Genomic DNA, 18,254 nt, shown 5'->3' on the forward strand with positions numbered 1-18,254 from the left:
GTTGTTTAAACAAAGCTTTTTAAATTTAATCGACAACTACGACTATTTAAACACATAAAATAAAAACATCCAAAATTTAAATCATGTTCTAACATGACACAAAACAGTTTAAATGCAAGTACTTAAACAAGTACAGTAAATAAAGTAATTTGTGATTAAACTGGTAACATTTTCACTTACATGGCATGTTACACACAGTTTGTAATCAGTAGCGATTGAAAAGGTTCCAGAGTCACAAGCAACACATTTGTAGTCAATGTCCTTTGAACCATACCCGCAGTGGTACTGTAGATAGCAAAAGAATTAACCCACACATAAATATAACTGAGGTCCTAACACAGCCGCAATTTTAGAGCCACAACATTTTGATTACAGAATTTGAAAATTTCATATTGCATGCCATATAATGTAAAGTAGATGTATATGTACACTACACATTCAATTAACAGAACCGAAATATTTTTCATCAAAAAAATTTACAAAATGAATCGATCAAACATGCAATGTGCTCTGTTTGTCAAATTCCCTTACTCAAAACGTACATTGCCCTTTTAAACACGAAACAAATATGTAACAACCCATAAAACTTTATATGCCGAACCCAATACCTTTCCTGGTTGATATCCAGGTGGGCACATCTCACATTGTTGACAACTTCCCATCTTATCTACATATTCGTGTTCACCAACACATTCTTCATCTCCATAAGCGATCTGTTGGAAATATATACGTGGTACTTTCACTATGGTAGAAGTTAGGAGTGTGTATTGGTTGTAAGGCACAGAATAATTGTTGCCAAAAGTATTTTGTAACCTCCGTTGTAATTTATTAACCAGTTTACATGGGCACAAAAAGCAAATTAAAGCAGTAAAGATATTGTTGTACAATTTTTTTAACATTTCGATTTATTTAGGCTTAGCCCACTAAAGTTACAATTTATACGGTAGGTCACCAATTTATTATATACTGAATACACTCAGTAGGATATTGAAACAAAACACACAGCAGTAAAATATATAAAAAGGAATTTAATATCGTACATGAAAGATGGAAATCAATAAAACACAGATTGAGAAGTTCATTATTATTTCTTTTTAAATATTCACTCAGTGTCCTTCAACTGCAATAAAACACAAACGTTTATTGACTAAGTAACATTTTAAAAGAGTTGAATGTCTCCAGGGTGGTCCCTCTATATTGCTTGGTGTGTACAGAGTGTTTTCTGATGATGTTACTGTTTGTTTTAACAAGCTAATGTTTTCAACACGGCCCTTCAGTTTAATTGTAATGCCAATTTTCACACGTAATCTACAAATTGATAACCCAGAACTTAAGACGCATATATAATTAACATATTTGTACTAATATATTAACCTACGTATAACCGATAGGCGTCTTAAGGTAACTCTTTTGCTTGAATTAAATATCACAGACTGTCTACGTGGTTTCTGTATACACGCTCGGCGTTAAAAGACGTCTGGATAAAACACTTATCTGTAAAAAATGGCTTAACATTCAATTTTAACGCTTTGTTATCTACTTTAACGATGTTTTTCCATACCGGCTGCTATCACAAACACGTGCAGACTGTAGGAGTGAAGGCGGGCACTACACAAACAGGTTTTATCAACTCCCGTTTGAAAAGTGCATAGGTAAACACGTTGAGTTTAGGCATGTCTAGAGCATGTCTGGACTTGCCCGTGGTTTACTTGATCAGCTGATTTAAAATCGTTATCCTTCGGCGCTTTTGGCACGCATGATTTCACTCACGTGCAAATACATGTAAATTAATAAATAATAATCACAAATTCCAGATCAAACTGTGCAATTGTGTAATTGTTGCTTTGACTTTAGTAATCAGTGTAATACGAAGATTCTAATAAAAAAACTAGTTTCCAGGTATGGCAGAATCATGACATAGATAAAAAACGATAATAAACAGATGACTTGATTTAGGGTTGGAATTATATAAGTGTGGTTATTGATCATAATTCAAAGCAGGACGACAGCAGTCGTGATTTTGTTTGCCGTTCGTGTTTGTGCAAACAAATGTACGATCGAAGGCGTGAGAAACAGGGAAGTCAGCATGCACAGTGCCTTTTGTGCCCAACCACAAAGAGGAAGACCATCCGCTAGAGGGAAGTCTAAACGTTGTTCGGCTATTGGGCTATATACTGCAAACATATGAGTTTTACGAGGCACACCAAGGTAGGAAACACATTTTCACGTAATCTATGATGGTAAATACTTTATAGAATTGTAGGTATTTATTATGATGTGTTATAAAATCACCAAATAAACCAGCGATTGTTGCAACAAAATTACATCACGAAACTTATCGCAGCATGGCTTCCTTTTTTCAGCGGGAAACTTTTGCGAAATATGATTTCAATGTTTTCGATCAGACGGAATTTGGGGATGATAAATATGACGTTATTTAAAACTGTTTGAAATAGTTGCTCATTAAAAAGCAAATTAAACATCATTAAAACAGTATTATGTTTGTTTATTCGATAAATCACAAAAAATGTTATTTACCTTTGGCTTTTGGCTCCCATGTGTTCCGTGTATTCACTATTCCGAAAACTGCGGAACTTTATTTTGGCAACACTGAAGACAATTCTGAGACACGATGAATTCGCTTTGCAGTGTATTGTATAGGAAGTTTTGTTGAATAAAATAAGTAATTGAAAGCAGATTAAAGTATGTTTTATTGATTTGAATCAAACATATAAAATTAAATTATTTTGGGGGTATAGTAAGCCAGGTTTTGTTTTAATATTTTCGATCTTTTTCGTCATAATTTCTCATGAAAAATTGGCGGAAACGTGATTATTTTATAACAGTTACTTGTGCTCTGTTTATTAAACGGTTTTATACATTATGTTATTGCCCATTTTATGTAAAAAGTGAGAATATATTAATATTAGCCTATATAAATTTTGGTCAAATGAAAGAATAATCCATGACATTGTCCTGTTTTTTTTTGATCAACCATAGCCTGTAAATTATATTTGCAGGTTCAAAAATATTGCTGTCATAACACTGTTACATATTTAAATATCAATGTTACACTGTTACAAACACCATCACCCACGTTTTGTTTGCTAAACTGTGGATTACTGCCGTGTGAAATGGCTCGAAGGAGATCAAAACGACTTTCCTCTGCTGCCCAGGTCTCCCCTTCAAAACGCTCCAAGCAAGAATCAGCTGGGTCCGAAGAAGTTCCTGTTAAATTGGAAAATGAAAGTGTTCCCGTGGAGGACACTTCTGATAAAGGGGAGGAGGTGGCAGATGATGTTGGTTATGAGGATGGAGAGGTTCCTGGTGAAATCGAGAATGATGTGGTTGAAGAAGAGGAAGAAGAAGATGGTGAAATACTCGAAGAAGATGAAATGTTAGAAGAAGATTTACTTGAAGAGGACCAAGAAGAAGATGAAGAAAATGTTTTGGAGGAAGGGGAGCAGGAAGGGAGTGAAGAGTTGGTTGAGATGGAAGAAAGAAGTGATGAAGTTGATGCTACTCAAGATGAAGTGGAGAGAAGTCTTGCTGCTGAAGAGCAGGAGAACGAATACGATCTTGATGTGGAAGATAATCATGATAAGAATGATGTAACGGTAGAATTCGATACAAGAAGTGAAGCGAGCTCGGATCGCAACGATGATGCAGGGAAGCTTTCCGATGCTGAAGTTGATGGGGAGGTGAGAATGAGAGCAATATCTCCGATCGTGTTTGATCGGGAAGACTCTTCATCTGAAGAAGAGGAAGAAGAAAATGATGATCAAATATCCCCCCCAGGAGAATCAGATGTTCTGATTCCAAAAAAAGAAATTGTTCTTCCTCCAGCTGAAATCCGGGTTGAGAGGCGAGAGAGACACGCAAAGATGTTGAAATATTTATTTAGAGAAGCCCACTTCTACTTGATTAAAAGTAACAACCATGAAAATGTTGCTCTTGCAAAAGCAAGAGGTGTGTGGTCCACTCCTCCCAGTAATGAGGCCAAGTTAAACAGGTCTTTTCGGGAGGCCAGAAATGTCATATTAATTTACTCTGTGCGTGAAAGTGGTGCGTTTCAGGGGTTTGCTAGACTTGCAACTGAAGCCAAGCACAATTTATCGCCAATTGATTGGGTTTTACCTGCAGGTTTAAGCGCCAAGGCTCTTGGCGGTGTATTTAAAATAGATTGGCTGTGCAAAAGAGAGCTTTCATTTGCTAAAACGACTGATATTTATAACACCTTCAATGGAAACAAACCAGTGAAAATTGGCCGCGACGGACAAGAAGTTGAACCAAATGCGGGCAAGGTTTTGTGCCTCGAATTTCCACACGATGACAAAGTAGATCTAGAAACAATCATCCAACGTGTCCGAAAACAACAGAAAGCCGATGGTGGGCCACCCAAGTTCCGACCCCCCCAGGCACCCGATGATGCTGGTTCCATGCGTGGCAGAATTCGTGAGCGACCTGGTTATAAACCATATCGAGATCCAAATCGAACGCGGACAAGAACAGAGCCTCGCTTAGACTTTAAGAACCAACGAGGAAGAACAGATCGACCACGGAATGATTACAACCCACGAAGAACAATGTCAAACGGTTCATACAATCATGCAATTCCCTCGAACCATCGCGGGCCACCAGTTTTATTTTCCGAAGCGTTTCCACCGCTATATGCCCAACCCAACTTCGCGTACTACCCCGACCCATTTAACAACCTTCACGCTTCCGGCCAGCCTTCATCCGCTGTCGTAAGTAGTGGGAAGTACAGTCAGTCCAGCAGGACCTCCCGCTCGTCACGTAACTACGATGATTCATCCACACCTTCGCGTATATACGACTCCCGCTCGCACGCAGCTGCATGCGACGATTTCGTGCGGCGAGTTGCAGGTGGCAAGATATCATCCACTGTAACGACAGCAAGCAGAAGTTCTCGGTCGAGCAGTTCCTACGGCCGCTCCAGCAGTCGGCAGAGCGAAAGGAGGTCCGAGAAACGTTACAGTAGACGTTGAAGTGCGTGGTTTGAAATTCGACACCCACCCAAGAACGAAGCGATGAAACTTCGCGAGCGATAGCGGTTACACTCACTGCCTTGCGTAACAGTATAGACTGTGCTATACATTCACGGCCATTTATGATCGTGAAACGTTTTTATATATTGTGGTTGAAGTTGCGTGTCTGTATATAGTTGTTTCCCGCAAATTGGACGTATCCACGAAACCATTTAATTCTGTAAATATAACTCAACCAGATTTTAAATCGTGACTTCGGACAAAGTTCTATTTCAACATTTAATTGGGTTATTTTTTGATTAAAATTTTGTTTTCTCGTCCAGTTTTGTTTCTGCCATGATTTCAAAATACACCTACACGTAATTTTCAAAAGCAAAGAGTGCGTGGTGAGGCAAACAACAAATAACCACGCCGCTAAACGGCAGTAGTGAGCCACCTCCGATACCGTCTTTTATCATCGCATCACTTATTTACTAACTCGCCCCGCCAACCCACATTCACAAAACTGGTGTCCTATTGCCAATGAACTACCCCGCGGTTGTTTTTATTCCGTGTAGATTACTTTGGACATTACATTAGCCAAACAGCGTTGGGCCAATTGTTGCGATGAATCCTGAAAATCGCTTGAAACTTTTGCTATTAGAAAACTTAAGCGTTAGGTATTATATAACCATATGCATAAATGGTCATCCTGAAACAACACGAAATAGGTAAACCACAGTCGACAGCCATAGTTCTGCTATGTTAAAACATTGATCTACATTATTACATTCCTTCTGTTAAGCTTAAATGTGTTCAGGATTGGCATTTCATCGTAGTTTGAACATTTTATATCCCAATGGCGTAGCACCTGCGCCGCTTAACAACTACGCACATGTTTAACATTACACGAAATGAATACGGTATTAAGCACAACAGGCGAGCATAGCTGATCTCTAGAGGTAGAATTTCTATGCAGCAGATTTAATAATAAATCTTTGACGTCAGTGCGGGTAACCTCACATTACAAGACGGATATAACTTAACTATGCTGATTACAGTACAGCTATAAAAGCTGCAATCTCCCATAAGATATAGATACTGCTTTTGTCTTAGCATAGGTTAGACCCAATGTATAGTAAGCAGGCCTACATACAGTGAATACGCTGTTTCGTTTATTGCTATAAGCTTTCGTAATGAGGAGATTTATTGAAAGATATAAATGTATCTATGGACGTCTAGGGCTGTTGTAATCATTCGCTTAAATAGCAAAGCACGTGTTGCGCCATCTGCACGAAGATGCCAACTGGTTTATGTATACCGCAGTTAGGAAGAACTCAGCACAGTCTATTATCTTAATTAAATAAGGAGAACCAAATATACAGTGTTAACGATTTAATAATTTAACCATCCACACTGTTCTTAAGTTCAAGGCGAATCTCTTGGGTTCACAAGAGGTCATTTCAATAACTTATAGTGAGTGGGGGTAAGATGGTACATGTTTTCTTTCTTTTTATCGTCCCATTTGGTAATAAACTAAGAATATGTTTGCAGAATTATAGCAGAGTGGGGGGAGATATGACACTTTTTTATCGAGTTTGGTATTAAACGAAGACCATTCAAAGAATTATAGGGCTATATCCTCACAACTCCCATAAACCATTGTTAATTCTTTCCTCACCCTACTAATAAACCGTATACCAACGACCCTGAAAGAGCACTGCAACAAGTTTTTAAAAAACACGATTAGAAAAAAAAAAACAGAACAAGATGTAACGTAACAGTTTAGTATGTTTAGAAACTGTAAGTGTATATAAATTAACGTGTTCGACTAACGCTCGGAGAAATAAAGTTTGACTGAAAAAGTATAAAAATCTGCGCTATACGCTATACAGCGTTTTTTTAAATGCTTCTATAGATGATCGTTTATAAAACTCATGGTGTTATAGGTGTGTTAGAGCATGTTAATTATGTTTTGCACACTGCAAAGTAAATGCATCGACATCCGTTGCCAATTAGTGCATTAATTAATAATCCGTCAGTATCGAACGTTCAATGCGGACGTATTGCAAATATAAAGGTAAAACAATTTTCGATATCGTTAATAACGACGTTGTATTCCCAGATCCATTTGGCAGTGTTGATGTAATGTTGATTCTTTTGCCACGGGGCCTGGGCTGTTAGGTTAGGCAACTGATTGACGCTTTGACGTCATTTATATCGTCACCCTGGCATGCAGTTGTTGCGGAGTAGATCGATAAGACAGACTGCGTCTACTCCGCATTTACAGCTGGTAGTTTGGTAGTAGCGGTTTGTAGGTAGGTCAGTAAAACGACCGAGGTGTGTAGACTGGACTACGATGTAACGTTTGTCACAATTTTGTTAAGCGTTTCAAAACAAAAGTGCAGAGTTGTTTTATCCTAAAATAACATGGAGAATTAGTACCGTTTTAAAATGAATAGGTTTTGGAAGCAGTGAATGCACAGTGTGTCTCTTATCGTACATGCCCTGTTCTTTATAACAGCGGCAATCGGATAAGGAATGAGTGGTGAACTAAAATAGACGAGGCAGAGAAACCATCAGGTTGACGAGCAGAATCCCAAGGGTATACGGACTCTCTTTAGCTTAATTTAAACTAAACGAAAGGAAGGTCTAATTAAACAAAAGTTAAAGGTAGATAAGGTAATATGTATGGCGCGTATCACTCCATTTAGCAACACCGAATGTGTTTTCACGCAATAAGTAATAATTTCAATTGTATGACAGATCTGGACTGTAAAGGATCAAAGTAACGACTGGCATGCAAGCCTGTTGATACCTTGTAATGTGACGTACGTAGTTAATAATATCGAACCCAAGGGGTTAACGGCGCAATCGTATTCTGTTAAGCTGTTTAATAAGCTGCCCTGTTACAGGCAAGTGGCAAATGATAGAGTGTGAGATACGAAAATCATGAATACTTAATATCGGTATTGACAGGCGTGTTAGTTATTAGGTTGGCCAATTGGCGTATACTCAAATTGTAAGGTTTTAATGTGTTTAGGTTTGTTTTGCAACATATAGTATAAGGTGGGTCATCTTTGTTTATTCATTTGGTAGTAAACAACGAAAATTTACAAAACAATATAACTGTGATATAACCCTTTGACTCCGAAAGAGCGTAATTGTTAAACACGATCAGGAATTACGAGATTTAGGTGCTAACGATATCCCATCTTACCCCACAGTACTGTATGTATTTTTTCTATTGGTGTATGTATTTTTTCTATTGGTGGATAACTGTATTTTTGCATGTATTTTTTGTATATTCTAGAGGTATTTCTGGATATGTAAGCGCTGATATGTTGTGTGCGTGGTTTCGAGTTATTGCCACGACACAGCTGCTGAGGTAACAATGTCCCACAGCGGTGGACGATTTGATTTTGACGACGGTGGTACCTACTGTGGTGGGTGGGAAGGTGGGAAGGCTCACGGTCAAGGTATCTGTACTGGGCCCAAAGGACAGGGCGAATATGCGGGGTCGTGGAACCATGGCTTTGAAGTGCTTGGCGTTTATACGTGGCCGAGCGGAAACACGTACGAAGGCAACTGGTCCATGGGGAAGCGGCATAACCTCGGCGTTGAGACGAAGGGAAAGTGGCAATATGCAGGGGAATGGACGCACGGGTTCAAAGGGCGGTATGGTGTACGTTGCTGCACGACTGGACGAGCCAAATATGAAGGGACTTGGAATAATGGCTTGCAGGATGGCTATGGTACAGAAACCTATGCTGACGGAGGTGAGTTATAATTTGAGTGCGCTTTGATACAAATCTTGTTCAATGGGGTGTAGACTACTGACTGATGGCTTTTACTGCTGGGCAAAAGTCCCTCAAATATAGCATAGCCTGCGATAACATTCTTACTATATGTAGTTAAATTCACAAGGTCGAATTGTCCTTTTTGCTGTTTGCAGTGTGACTTTTATGTAATTGGTAGAATTTGGTAAAACTACACCAACACCCGAAAGTTATCCGAACTTTTGAACCTATATAGCTATGTTGCAATGCCGACATAGACAGGGTGTAGATTAGGAAAGCGGCCTACGTCGTACCTAATATTGTACATAAACGACCTCATGCAGATGTCAATCCTTTTCTCGATTGATGGTCCCATTGTGTTCTTATACTGCGGATTATCTTTTTATACCTTTTAGCAGAATGCGAGTTGAGATATTCGATTTTAGATTTTATATAAATAATTTACATAAGCACATTAAATGATTTTGAACGCATTAGCTTGTTAGTAATATGAATTGAAAGCATGGTATCCGATACTAAATATTGTTAGCGCTTGAATAAAACAGCGAGAATTATAAACCCGACAATTGCGCTGTAACGCTTAAATTATTTTGCATTGCATTTTATAGTTGGTATAAAGTAAAAGGGAGTGCTCTGTCCCCTCGTATATGGGATAGTACATCGCAAAATCGTTGCAGTTTTTGCAGAACATAATAATGGGTACATTTATATATAGTAGGGTGGGGGAAGACGGGACCGTTTAGCACATAATATCAAGTATTCTGATCGTATTTTAAACAATTAACAACGGTCTATGAAAGTTGTGGTATAGTAGGGTGGGGGAAGATGGGACACATTTTTATTCTATTTTCTCATCTCATTTGGTAGTAAACAAAAAACATTTAAAGAATTATAAAACTGTATCCTCACGACTCCTATGAACCGTTGTTAGTTGTTAAAAACACGATTAGGATATTTATATATTATGTACTAAAGGTGTCCCGTCTTCCCCCACCCTACTATAATACGGTTTTATAATTTTTTTAATGTTCTCTGTTTACTACCCAATGAGACGAGAAAATAGAATGATAAGTTGTCCCATCTTCCCCCACCCTACTATACGGATCTTCGTATGATGGTCCATCTCATATTTATAACACGAGTGTCTTATTACGGACCATAGGATGTGGTTTCATACACCTTGTATATGACCAGTCACTAAACACATAACCTTGGCAATCCATTAGTGGCCATTTGGTTGGAGCAATTATACTCAAATGTTTTGGCGAATGAGGCATTGAAAAGAAAAAAAACACTAATTGAATGGATAAATGAATCAATAATTTTATTTTGTCTTTGATATTCATGTTTTATTTTAACAGGGACATACCACGGACAATGGGTTGGGGGTATGCGGCAAGGGTCCGGTGTTCGACAAAGCATGCCTTATGGAATGGCCACAGTGTCGAAGAACTCACTCCGTACCTCTATGACCTCATTAAGAAGTGAACACAGCAACTGGACAGCTCCGAACAGCGACATAAGTAAGCAGACATCATGTCTCCTTAGTGTGCTTTGATCTTATATCCGATGTACCGGCTGCTGCGTACATTCACATACGTCTATACCTACACGTTGTTTAATGCGAGGCTGATCTTTAAAGTAGCAATGCCAAGCTTTCTATTGCGAGCTCGAGCCTCGAACCCGCGGCAAGAGGCAGCGCGCTAACTACTTTTTCACGGCGCCGACGACAATTCGAAAGTTTAAACTGCGTTGTTGTAAATTAGAAGACACGCCATAAATATTGCGTTAATCATAAAAAAAAGTATGTCCGGTGGTCAAAAGAACAAAATGTTATATCTTCTGCGCGTTAGTTGCAAGCAGAGCTGCGTTTTAATTTCAAGATGTGAACTTATGTGAACAAAAGGTAGTGTATTTCATATTTTACAGCGGCTTAACACACCGTAGATCTAGTACTTTGGCGTGCCAAGGTTGTGTATTAAAAAACATTGCAAAAAAATGTTTTACATATTTACATAAGTATAAAGAACAAATCAAGGTTCAGAAATTACTTGCAGGCCAAGGGTTTACTAATATAGACAAAACTCAATATTGTCTTCCTTATGGTGAAACCATAGAGATAAGTATTTAGTGTTGTTTATCCTGATCATCTTTTTATTCTTCCTCAGGTTCCGATGCTCCTGTTGGATCAAGAGGAGGCTTTGTCCTCACTCGACAAGCTCCTCCAATGCCACCATCCGCACAACTGAAGAAGAAGAGGTTTTTTAAAGGAAGCACGAGCAGTTTAAGATCCTCCATAATGTCTGGGTTGAAAATGCGTTCAAAGTCGAGCACTTCTATATCAAGTGGAACAAGCAGGGCATCAGTTAGGAGTAATAAGTCTTACAGAAGGTATGATCAATTTTTTAGTTTCCTTACTAGCAAAGAATCTGTGCCAGTTCTGATTATAGACGATACCTTTAAGAAGTTGGGCGATCAAGAAGCTAACATCATTTTCTACAAGCACCAAATTTCCCATTGAAAGTCATTGCCTTAACATTGCTTTTAAACCAACTTTAGAGAATGTCCTGTTGCTAAATCAAGTGAACACTTAATATTTAGCATCATTCCCATCAAAAAATGTACCTTTATAGTATTTTCCGCCACAATATATACGGATGCTACGAGGTAATGTAGTAATTTGTAATGTAGTAATAACTGGAACACAGTTTAGCCTGCACTCTTTAAACTAAAAAAGTCAATGCAGTGTAATGACAACTGACACCCTGGGAAGCAATGCAAGTGACTACTCCATGTACACCGCTGATGTTGATGAGCGATCCCAACTTGCCCCAATAGAAGATGACATTGACATGAACACATCAGAAGCTTATTATGGGGAATGGAAGAATGATAGTAGGACAGGTTTGTTTGGCACTGGCCAGTTTTCAAACTTTTTGGTATTCAGTCATAGTATATTGGTTCTCTGAATTAGAATTGAGACATTGGGGTGTTTGTAACTGTAATTTAGGTTTTGAGTATAGAGTGCTTCTAATTATTTTTACAACGTAAGATGAAACATAAGAGCCAGAATATCACTTTTCAGTGTAAGGCGTTAAGGAAACGAAATAGTAAGTATTTAATTTCTCTCATGTCTTTATTGCAGTGAAGTTTTCTATTTTGAAGAATTCTTTTAATATTTTCAAACTAAAAATTTTTTTTATTAGGAAGTGGTGTTTGTGAACGAACTGACGGTTTTATGTACGAGGGTGAGTGGGACGCCAACCAGAGACATGGATATGGTTGTACCACCTTTCCCGATGGCACAACAGAAGAAGGGAAGTATCGCTACAATGTTATCATCAGTCCTGCGCGGAAAAAGAATCTTCTTCCGATTAAAGCAAACAAGATCAAAACCAAAGTTCAGCAAGCTGTTGAAAAAGCTAGAAAAGCAAAGGAAACAGCAAAACAGAAAGCAGATATTGTTGTGTCAAGGTTTGTGCTTAAAAACATTAAAATACTTTGGTAGAATTCAAACTTATTTGTTTATGTATATTTACAGGTTCCGAACTTTGGACCAAATTCAAAATATAAATTGCAAAATTAGACTTCATTACAAAAACACCAAATAATTAGAAAAATATCTAGAATGTTTGAACACTTTTACATAACAAACAAGAACAGTGCAATTTACACTCAAATGTTTACAGAACTGCTCACAGCATTGCGAAATCCAACCAAGCTGAAGGTGTTGCACATAATGCGAAGGAAGAAGCAAAAATAGCTCGCTGTGTCTCACGTGATTTGGCTCCGGACTTTGTCCAACCAGGTAACCTAACAAGGGTGAATTTTTTAATGTGTGCCGATTTAACAATCGCTATGTATCTCGTGCAAACTGCCAATTTTATGTTTTAAAAATTTTGCTACTGATAGATAAAAGTTTTTTTCTGCTTGACACAAATTGTCTCAAATAATTTTTCTAGTATAATATTTCAATATATTTCTATCCTACAGGTGTAGAATACATGAAAGTAAAAGGAGAAGATCCATTTAAAGACATGGAGAATGCTGATTCCCTTTATATGGGTGAGAGTGAACGATCTGATGTTGCTGGACCTGAAAGTTACCACCAATTCAGGTCGGAATTTACTATTTTCTTAAAAACTATACAGTATTATTTGGTCCTATTAGCTTATTGGATAAATTGATTGCCTCCAAATTGTATGATAGACACAAAGATCAAAACATAAAAAGATTAGTGAAATCCAATATTTAATTGCACTTATTCATTTACAAAACCAGTTGTTATAACAGGGATTTGAAAAATTGGTGACACATAGCAATTGTCTTTATCATTTTAAAAATAAATAGTTTCTCATTATAACAACTATTTTTATCACAGTGATAAGAAAAACAACGGTTTGATGGTTTCACCGGTTGCTAGTCGCTCTGGAAGTATTGACGCAAATGCAATGAATATTCTGGAAGCAAACAAACAAACCTTGCAAAACCATATGAACAATTCAACCAAAGAAAAGTAATTATATAATATAAAAATATCCCAAAGTATTTAATTTTAATCAACCTGTTTTCTAGGCTGAACTCAGTTAACCCCAACACACAGAAAGCTTTAGAAAGATCCATTAAGGAAGTTGCCGTAAAACGTGAAGAGGTACCAAAGATGCAATACCTCTCTCCCGACAGTGCAATGAATGCAATGTACGAACCACCACACTCAAAGGAGGCAAACCACACTGCTGAGAATAAAAGCATTGCTCCTTCTGATACACACACAAGGATTCCACGATCTGCAAGCTCTGAGAAAATGGCAAGAACACCAAAACACAGTTTCTTCAAGTAATGTATTTGATTTTTAGCATGATGTTTTAAGCCGGGGTGAAAATTGTTTATGCAGTAACTTCAATTTCAACATCTATGAATTATATTTATAAATTTGGTAAAACAAAAAATCTAGGCTGCTTGTATGGTAATTTTGTCAAAACTGCAAGATTTTAACATTTAAGCTACCCTATAGGTCTCTAAAAAAGCGTCCCAAAAAATCTGCCTCTATCGATATCAAAGACACTGTTGAAAGTCCTCCTAAAATTGAAGTAGAAGAACACACAGAACAACCATCACAGCCAAGTGCAGAAGAAAAACGAAAACAATGGACGAAAGCATATTCTGTACCAGATCGTGCAATGAACGGTCGAATAGAAGTTGATTCTTTTGATTATCAAACTCATCAGACTGAGTATCTGACTGGTTACGAGTCAGAAATGACGCATACAAAAAGAGAACCAAGGCAGTATGACTACATGGAGCCTAACGAGTATGAACAAGCCGAAGAATACATTAACCCTGTGTCAAGTAGTGCTCAAGAAAGTGGGATTTATTCCTACCAAGAAAATCATGAAAATGATAGAAATCATTCTCGAGGTTACTCTGGGTCAATGACCCACAGTAGAGGTTATTCAAGTTCAAATGATAGAGGTTATCAAGATACTTATCCAAGAAGCGATAACCAACTTAGCCCTGCACAAACTAATTCACTAAGAATGACAGCACTTCGACCGAGTGAAAAGAAAAATGCTTGGGTTGAAGCACCCGCACCAGTGACACCGGCATTCGCAAATTACCTGCCACCGTCTGGCGCTGCTGCTCCTGGTGAAAACCATAAAGACAGAAGTAATCACAATAATCCAATGCATGATGTAAGTTGTGTTTTAGTTAGACAAATGGTTTTTTAAATTGTATTACATGTTTGATATGAAAGGATTGTCTATGGGTTTGAAAATTCCTGGTATTGTACATGTGTACAGTTCTTTTTGTGCATTTAAATGTACATGTGCCTGAAAAAAATTATAAGGAAACTCTTACCTGACTGTAAAAAATTTAAAAATCTTATAAAAATTAATGAAACCAACAAACCACATACAACAATGTATGGACATCCATATCTTCTGAGTTTTTAACAAAACTGAAATCATTTTACAGGAACATTCATATGATGATGACATAAATGATGTTTATGCCGTTGATAACTCAAGATCTGCTCTCCCAAGTACACTAAGAAAAAGGAACAATAGAGATGTTGAAGTAAAAGTGGAAACCATTCAACAATCAAATAACGGCGAAAGTGAAACGGTATTATGAATGAATTAATGAATGTAACTGAATGTGAATGTGTAATATATCTGCTGTTATATGTACATTATAATCTAAGGTATGACTTGCGAAAGCAAGCACAACAATGTATGATGCCACCATGTACAGTGTAATATAAAAGGGTATAGAGGAATACTGTTGTGCCACATAGAGCAGTGGTTATAGCGCCTGATGTCCAAATTGTCAAGAAAAAAACACCCTACAAAGACAAACATAATTATAACAAATTATTTATTTTTGTTACAGACAAAGACGTATATGATTATCCTTGTAGTGCTTCTTAATGTCGGTTTTCTTGCTTTGTTCGCCCAGTTCCTTACGTGAGGCCTGAACCACGCACCCTTGGTGTATAATCTACACCAGCAGCTGTTGCTATATTGCTTACATTGTGTCTACTGACAAAGTATTGCGTGTTCTATAACAAGCTTTTACAGATGTGTACATTTTTGTGCGTATCATAACTAATATTGAATGTTTTCCGATAAACGGTAATGAAGATCGTTGTGGTTGAAATGACAAAGGCATGGGACAAAACTGTACAGTAGGGTGGGGTAAGATGGGGCACCTTTAGAACAGTATATCCAAATATCCTGATCGCGTTTTAAACATTCAACAACAGTTATGGCAGTCGTGAGGATACGGTTTTACAATTCTTAAAAAGTTCTTTGTTTACAACCGAGAAAATAGATTAAACAGGTGTCCCATCTCCCCCCACTCTACTATGTATAACAAGGTATAACTTCATTTATGTGAATGCTGAGACTATACACACTACACTACAGTTTACTACTGCATACCAAAGTAACTACATTACTTGGGTTATCATGAGCATGATTTAATTGAGTAGAAAATATAATAGCTAACATTTTGATTGTATGGTTTCCAATATACTACTATTGAGTAAGGTGGGACACACTTAGCACATAATATCTAAATATCCTGATCGTGTTTTAAACAATTAACAACGGAGAATAATTTACTTAACGGAAACGATTGTATCGGTAGGGGTGTAGGGTCCTAATATATAGTAGGGTGGGGGAAGATGTGACACATTAAGCACAGAATATTCAAACCTTTAATGTGCCCTTTTAATCTTTACTAAACACGTGCATTTATTGCCCAATGATTTGTTAAAGTTATATGAATAGTATAGAATGACAAAGTTGCCTAGGTGTCTATAACGACGAGCTAAATAGTATGGAATGTTGTAATATAGTTTATTACATTTCGAACGAAAACAGTTAAAAGACAAGGCTTTTAAACCTATAACAGAAAATTTCGAATGCCCCATAAATGTTTATAATTTTTTATAACAACGTTAACTTTAAGTTTAGTTTTTATTATAGTTAAATATTAATTCTAATTAAGACCACAGAAGTATAGATTTCAGCATTGTGATTAAAGTTATCGCCGTTTGTAAAAACTCTGGCAGCTTAAATATTATAGGGTGGGGTAAAACGGGATATATTCTCAATTTTTTCTGTACCCTTCGGTAGTTAACAAAGAATATTTACAAACTTATATAACTGTATTCTCACGACACTAAGAAATCGTTGTTAAATGTTAAAGGACGACCAGGAAAAGTATAGGGTTTATAACGGTAATTATCTACCCCACATAACGAGCGTTTTATAGCGACTGTTGTTTCCGCTTTTTTACGTAACCGTATAACCTAAAGCGTGAAGCAAAGGCAACGGGTATTTTAGGAGGAGTTAAAACTAGTTTAATTAAGCGCTGAAAGATTGAACAAGTCGCCGTTCAATGATTACAGAATCCAGACTCGTGTAAACACATAGTAGTACAGAATAAAGCACCAGTCGCTCAGTAGCGTCTTGCCTTATGCATGTTTATGTGGGCCGGAATGTAAGTACAAAAGCTATGTTGTATAAGCTGGTGCAAAGTGGTTTGTAAGCGAGATAAGTTGTTGCTTAGAGAAGATTCTAAACTCGTGCAAATAAATCCGTTGGAAATAAATGTAGCAAGTACTGTTATATGTGTAGTAAAAAGCAATATGCATTCTGGGGAAGCTGTTCTCGCGTACGTATTTACTTAAATTTGCACAGCGCGTATACTTACTATGCATATGATTGTGACGTTTCATATGTTTATTACGTCACAAATACTCGCATTGAGCTACCAGGAAGTAGTTCTTCGAGCGAATAACAAAGCTTCCGAATGCGTAATAGTCGTTGATAATTAATGGTTTGTGTATTTGAATAATGAATGACAAGTCAGACGATTTTCGCAGTTTAAGTAACAGCGAAGATTATGACGTAACAAAGCGTGAAGAAAATCATTCAGAAACTGAAATTTCTTAAAAACAATGCGGTTGTATGACGTCATAATGCAAAAGCCTCGAAAACGCGAGCGTCCATGCAACAGGAATTACAATTCTTGAGTTGTGGAGAAGTAAAACGGATATCAATTGTGAGTGTAGATCAGTTGTGCAGGTCGTGCCCACTATACGCACTGTGCGTATATGTGTTCAATTATTCATAATGTTATCCTTCTATAGCAGGGGCAATAGGTCTCCAATATGGAAGGCTCATTATCTCAGTTTTCAGTGACGAACGTGCGCCTCTGTTCACCTTAGGGCCCTAAAAGAAATTTAAAACCTTATTGATTATTGATTAAGTTTAGCCATATGGAAAGTACCACAGTTGTTGTTGCAATTATGAATAATATTCTGGTCCTGTTATATTTTACTGTCAGGTGGTTTAGGGTGTACAATAAAAAGAAAGTATTTTGAAAATAAATGTTTAACTTTCAATTCTATAGCCGTAATGGGACTTTGTGTTGTTTAATTATTAAAGGAATCGTTAATTTTACATGTGTGTGTTTTCGCTGTGTCTGTCATTGTGATGAGAGCTTGTAGAATTTGTTCGCTGTATTTGATCAATATAGATTATTGCTTTTAGCTTTTGTTTATTATTCTTAGTTTAAAACTCGGAAATGCAGCCCACAGTATAAGCTGCTGGTAACAAATGCATCTTCGCTGAAGAGTCTTGACTGTTAGGCGATCGATTTTGGACATAAAGCTTATAGTTAATTAGAATTTGGTTGCTGTTGCTGCACAGTTTATATGTTATTTTATGAAGGTATAGCGACTGCTTCAGCATTATTATTATATTTATAAATTTGTTGTAATCTCGTGTCGCGCTGTGACGTCATAATGCTTTGTATGTCGTAGTGAATCACTTATTGTATCTACGTATCCGATTGTTTGTGTTGCAACCTATTTCCGTCATAAAAAGCGCATTATTCGTTTCATTACGTCTTCTCGTGCGTAGAAGAAAAAAAACAAAAAAAAACAGGCAGT

At 37.2% G+C, this 18,254-nt stretch overlaps 3 protein-coding genes across 4 annotated transcripts in view; 2 read left to right on the forward strand and 1 right to left on the reverse strand.

Annotated features, from left to right (window-relative positions):
- Nucleotides 1-1,297, reverse strand: part of LOC100176402 — a 7,235-nt gene extending 5,938 nt beyond the window's left edge. The window contains exons 1-3 of one of the 2 annotated variants that reach the window (XM_026833945.1): nt 1,041-1,297; nt 609-713; nt 181-285 (exon numbers count right to left, since the gene is read on the reverse strand). In XM_026833945.1, coding sequence (XP_026689746.1) covers nt 181-285; nt 609-713; nt 1,041-1,082 — 252 coding nt within the window. In that variant the 5' untranslated portion in view covers nt 1,083-1,297. The remainder of the gene's footprint in view (nt 1-180; nt 286-608; nt 714-1,040) is intronic. The other variant, XM_009859743.3, reaches the window with a different exon arrangement.
- A 1,545-nt stretch (nt 1,298-2,842) lies between these two features.
- Nucleotides 2,843-5,596, forward strand: LOC100184234 (YTH domain-containing protein 1-like). The gene has a single exon (XM_002127914.5). It carries the CDS (start codon nt 3,135-3,137, stop codon nt 5,007-5,009), a length of 1,875 nt encoding a protein of 624 aa, XP_002127950.1. The 5' UTR covers nt 2,843-3,134; the 3' UTR covers nt 5,010-5,596.
- A 2,705-nt stretch (nt 5,597-8,301) lies between these two features.
- LOC100186619 (junctophilin-1) lies at nt 8,302-15,806 on the forward strand. The gene is made up of 12 exons (XM_018811249.2): nt 8,302-8,767; nt 10,150-10,311; nt 10,957-11,179; nt 11,535-11,692; nt 11,995-12,262; nt 12,478-12,596; nt 12,782-12,905; nt 13,170-13,304; nt 13,364-13,624; nt 13,803-14,481; nt 14,765-14,914; nt 15,182-15,806. Exons 1-12 carry the CDS (start codon nt 8,383-8,385, stop codon nt 15,257-15,259), a joined length of 2,742 nt encoding a protein of 913 aa, XP_018666794.1. The 5' UTR covers nt 8,302-8,382; the 3' UTR covers nt 15,260-15,806.
- The last annotated feature ends 2,448 nt before the right edge of the window (nt 15,807-18,254 follow it).

This window comes from Ciona intestinalis, chromosome 3 (assembly GCF_000224145.3).
Source record: "Ciona intestinalis chromosome 3, KH, whole genome shotgun sequence".
Classification (NCBI taxonomy): Eukaryota; Metazoa; Chordata; class Ascidiacea; order Phlebobranchia; family Cionidae; genus Ciona; species Ciona intestinalis.

Coding starts and splice junctions, on each gene's coding strand:
- LOC100184234 (XM_002127914.5), top strand. CDS start 3,135: ATGGCTCGAAGGAGATCAAAACGACTTTCCTCTGCTGCCCAGGTCTCC.
- LOC100186619 (XM_018811249.2), top strand. CDS start 8,383: ATGTCCCACAGCGGTGGACGATTTGATTTTGACGACGGTGGTACCTAC. Junction 12,597..12,781: donor TCCGGACTTTGTCCAACCAG/GTAACCTAACAA, acceptor TCTATCCTACAG/GTGTAGAATACATGAAAGTA. Junction 14,482..14,764: donor ACAATAATCCAATGCATGAT/GTAAGTTGTGTT, acceptor ATCATTTTACAG/GAACATTCATATGATGATGA.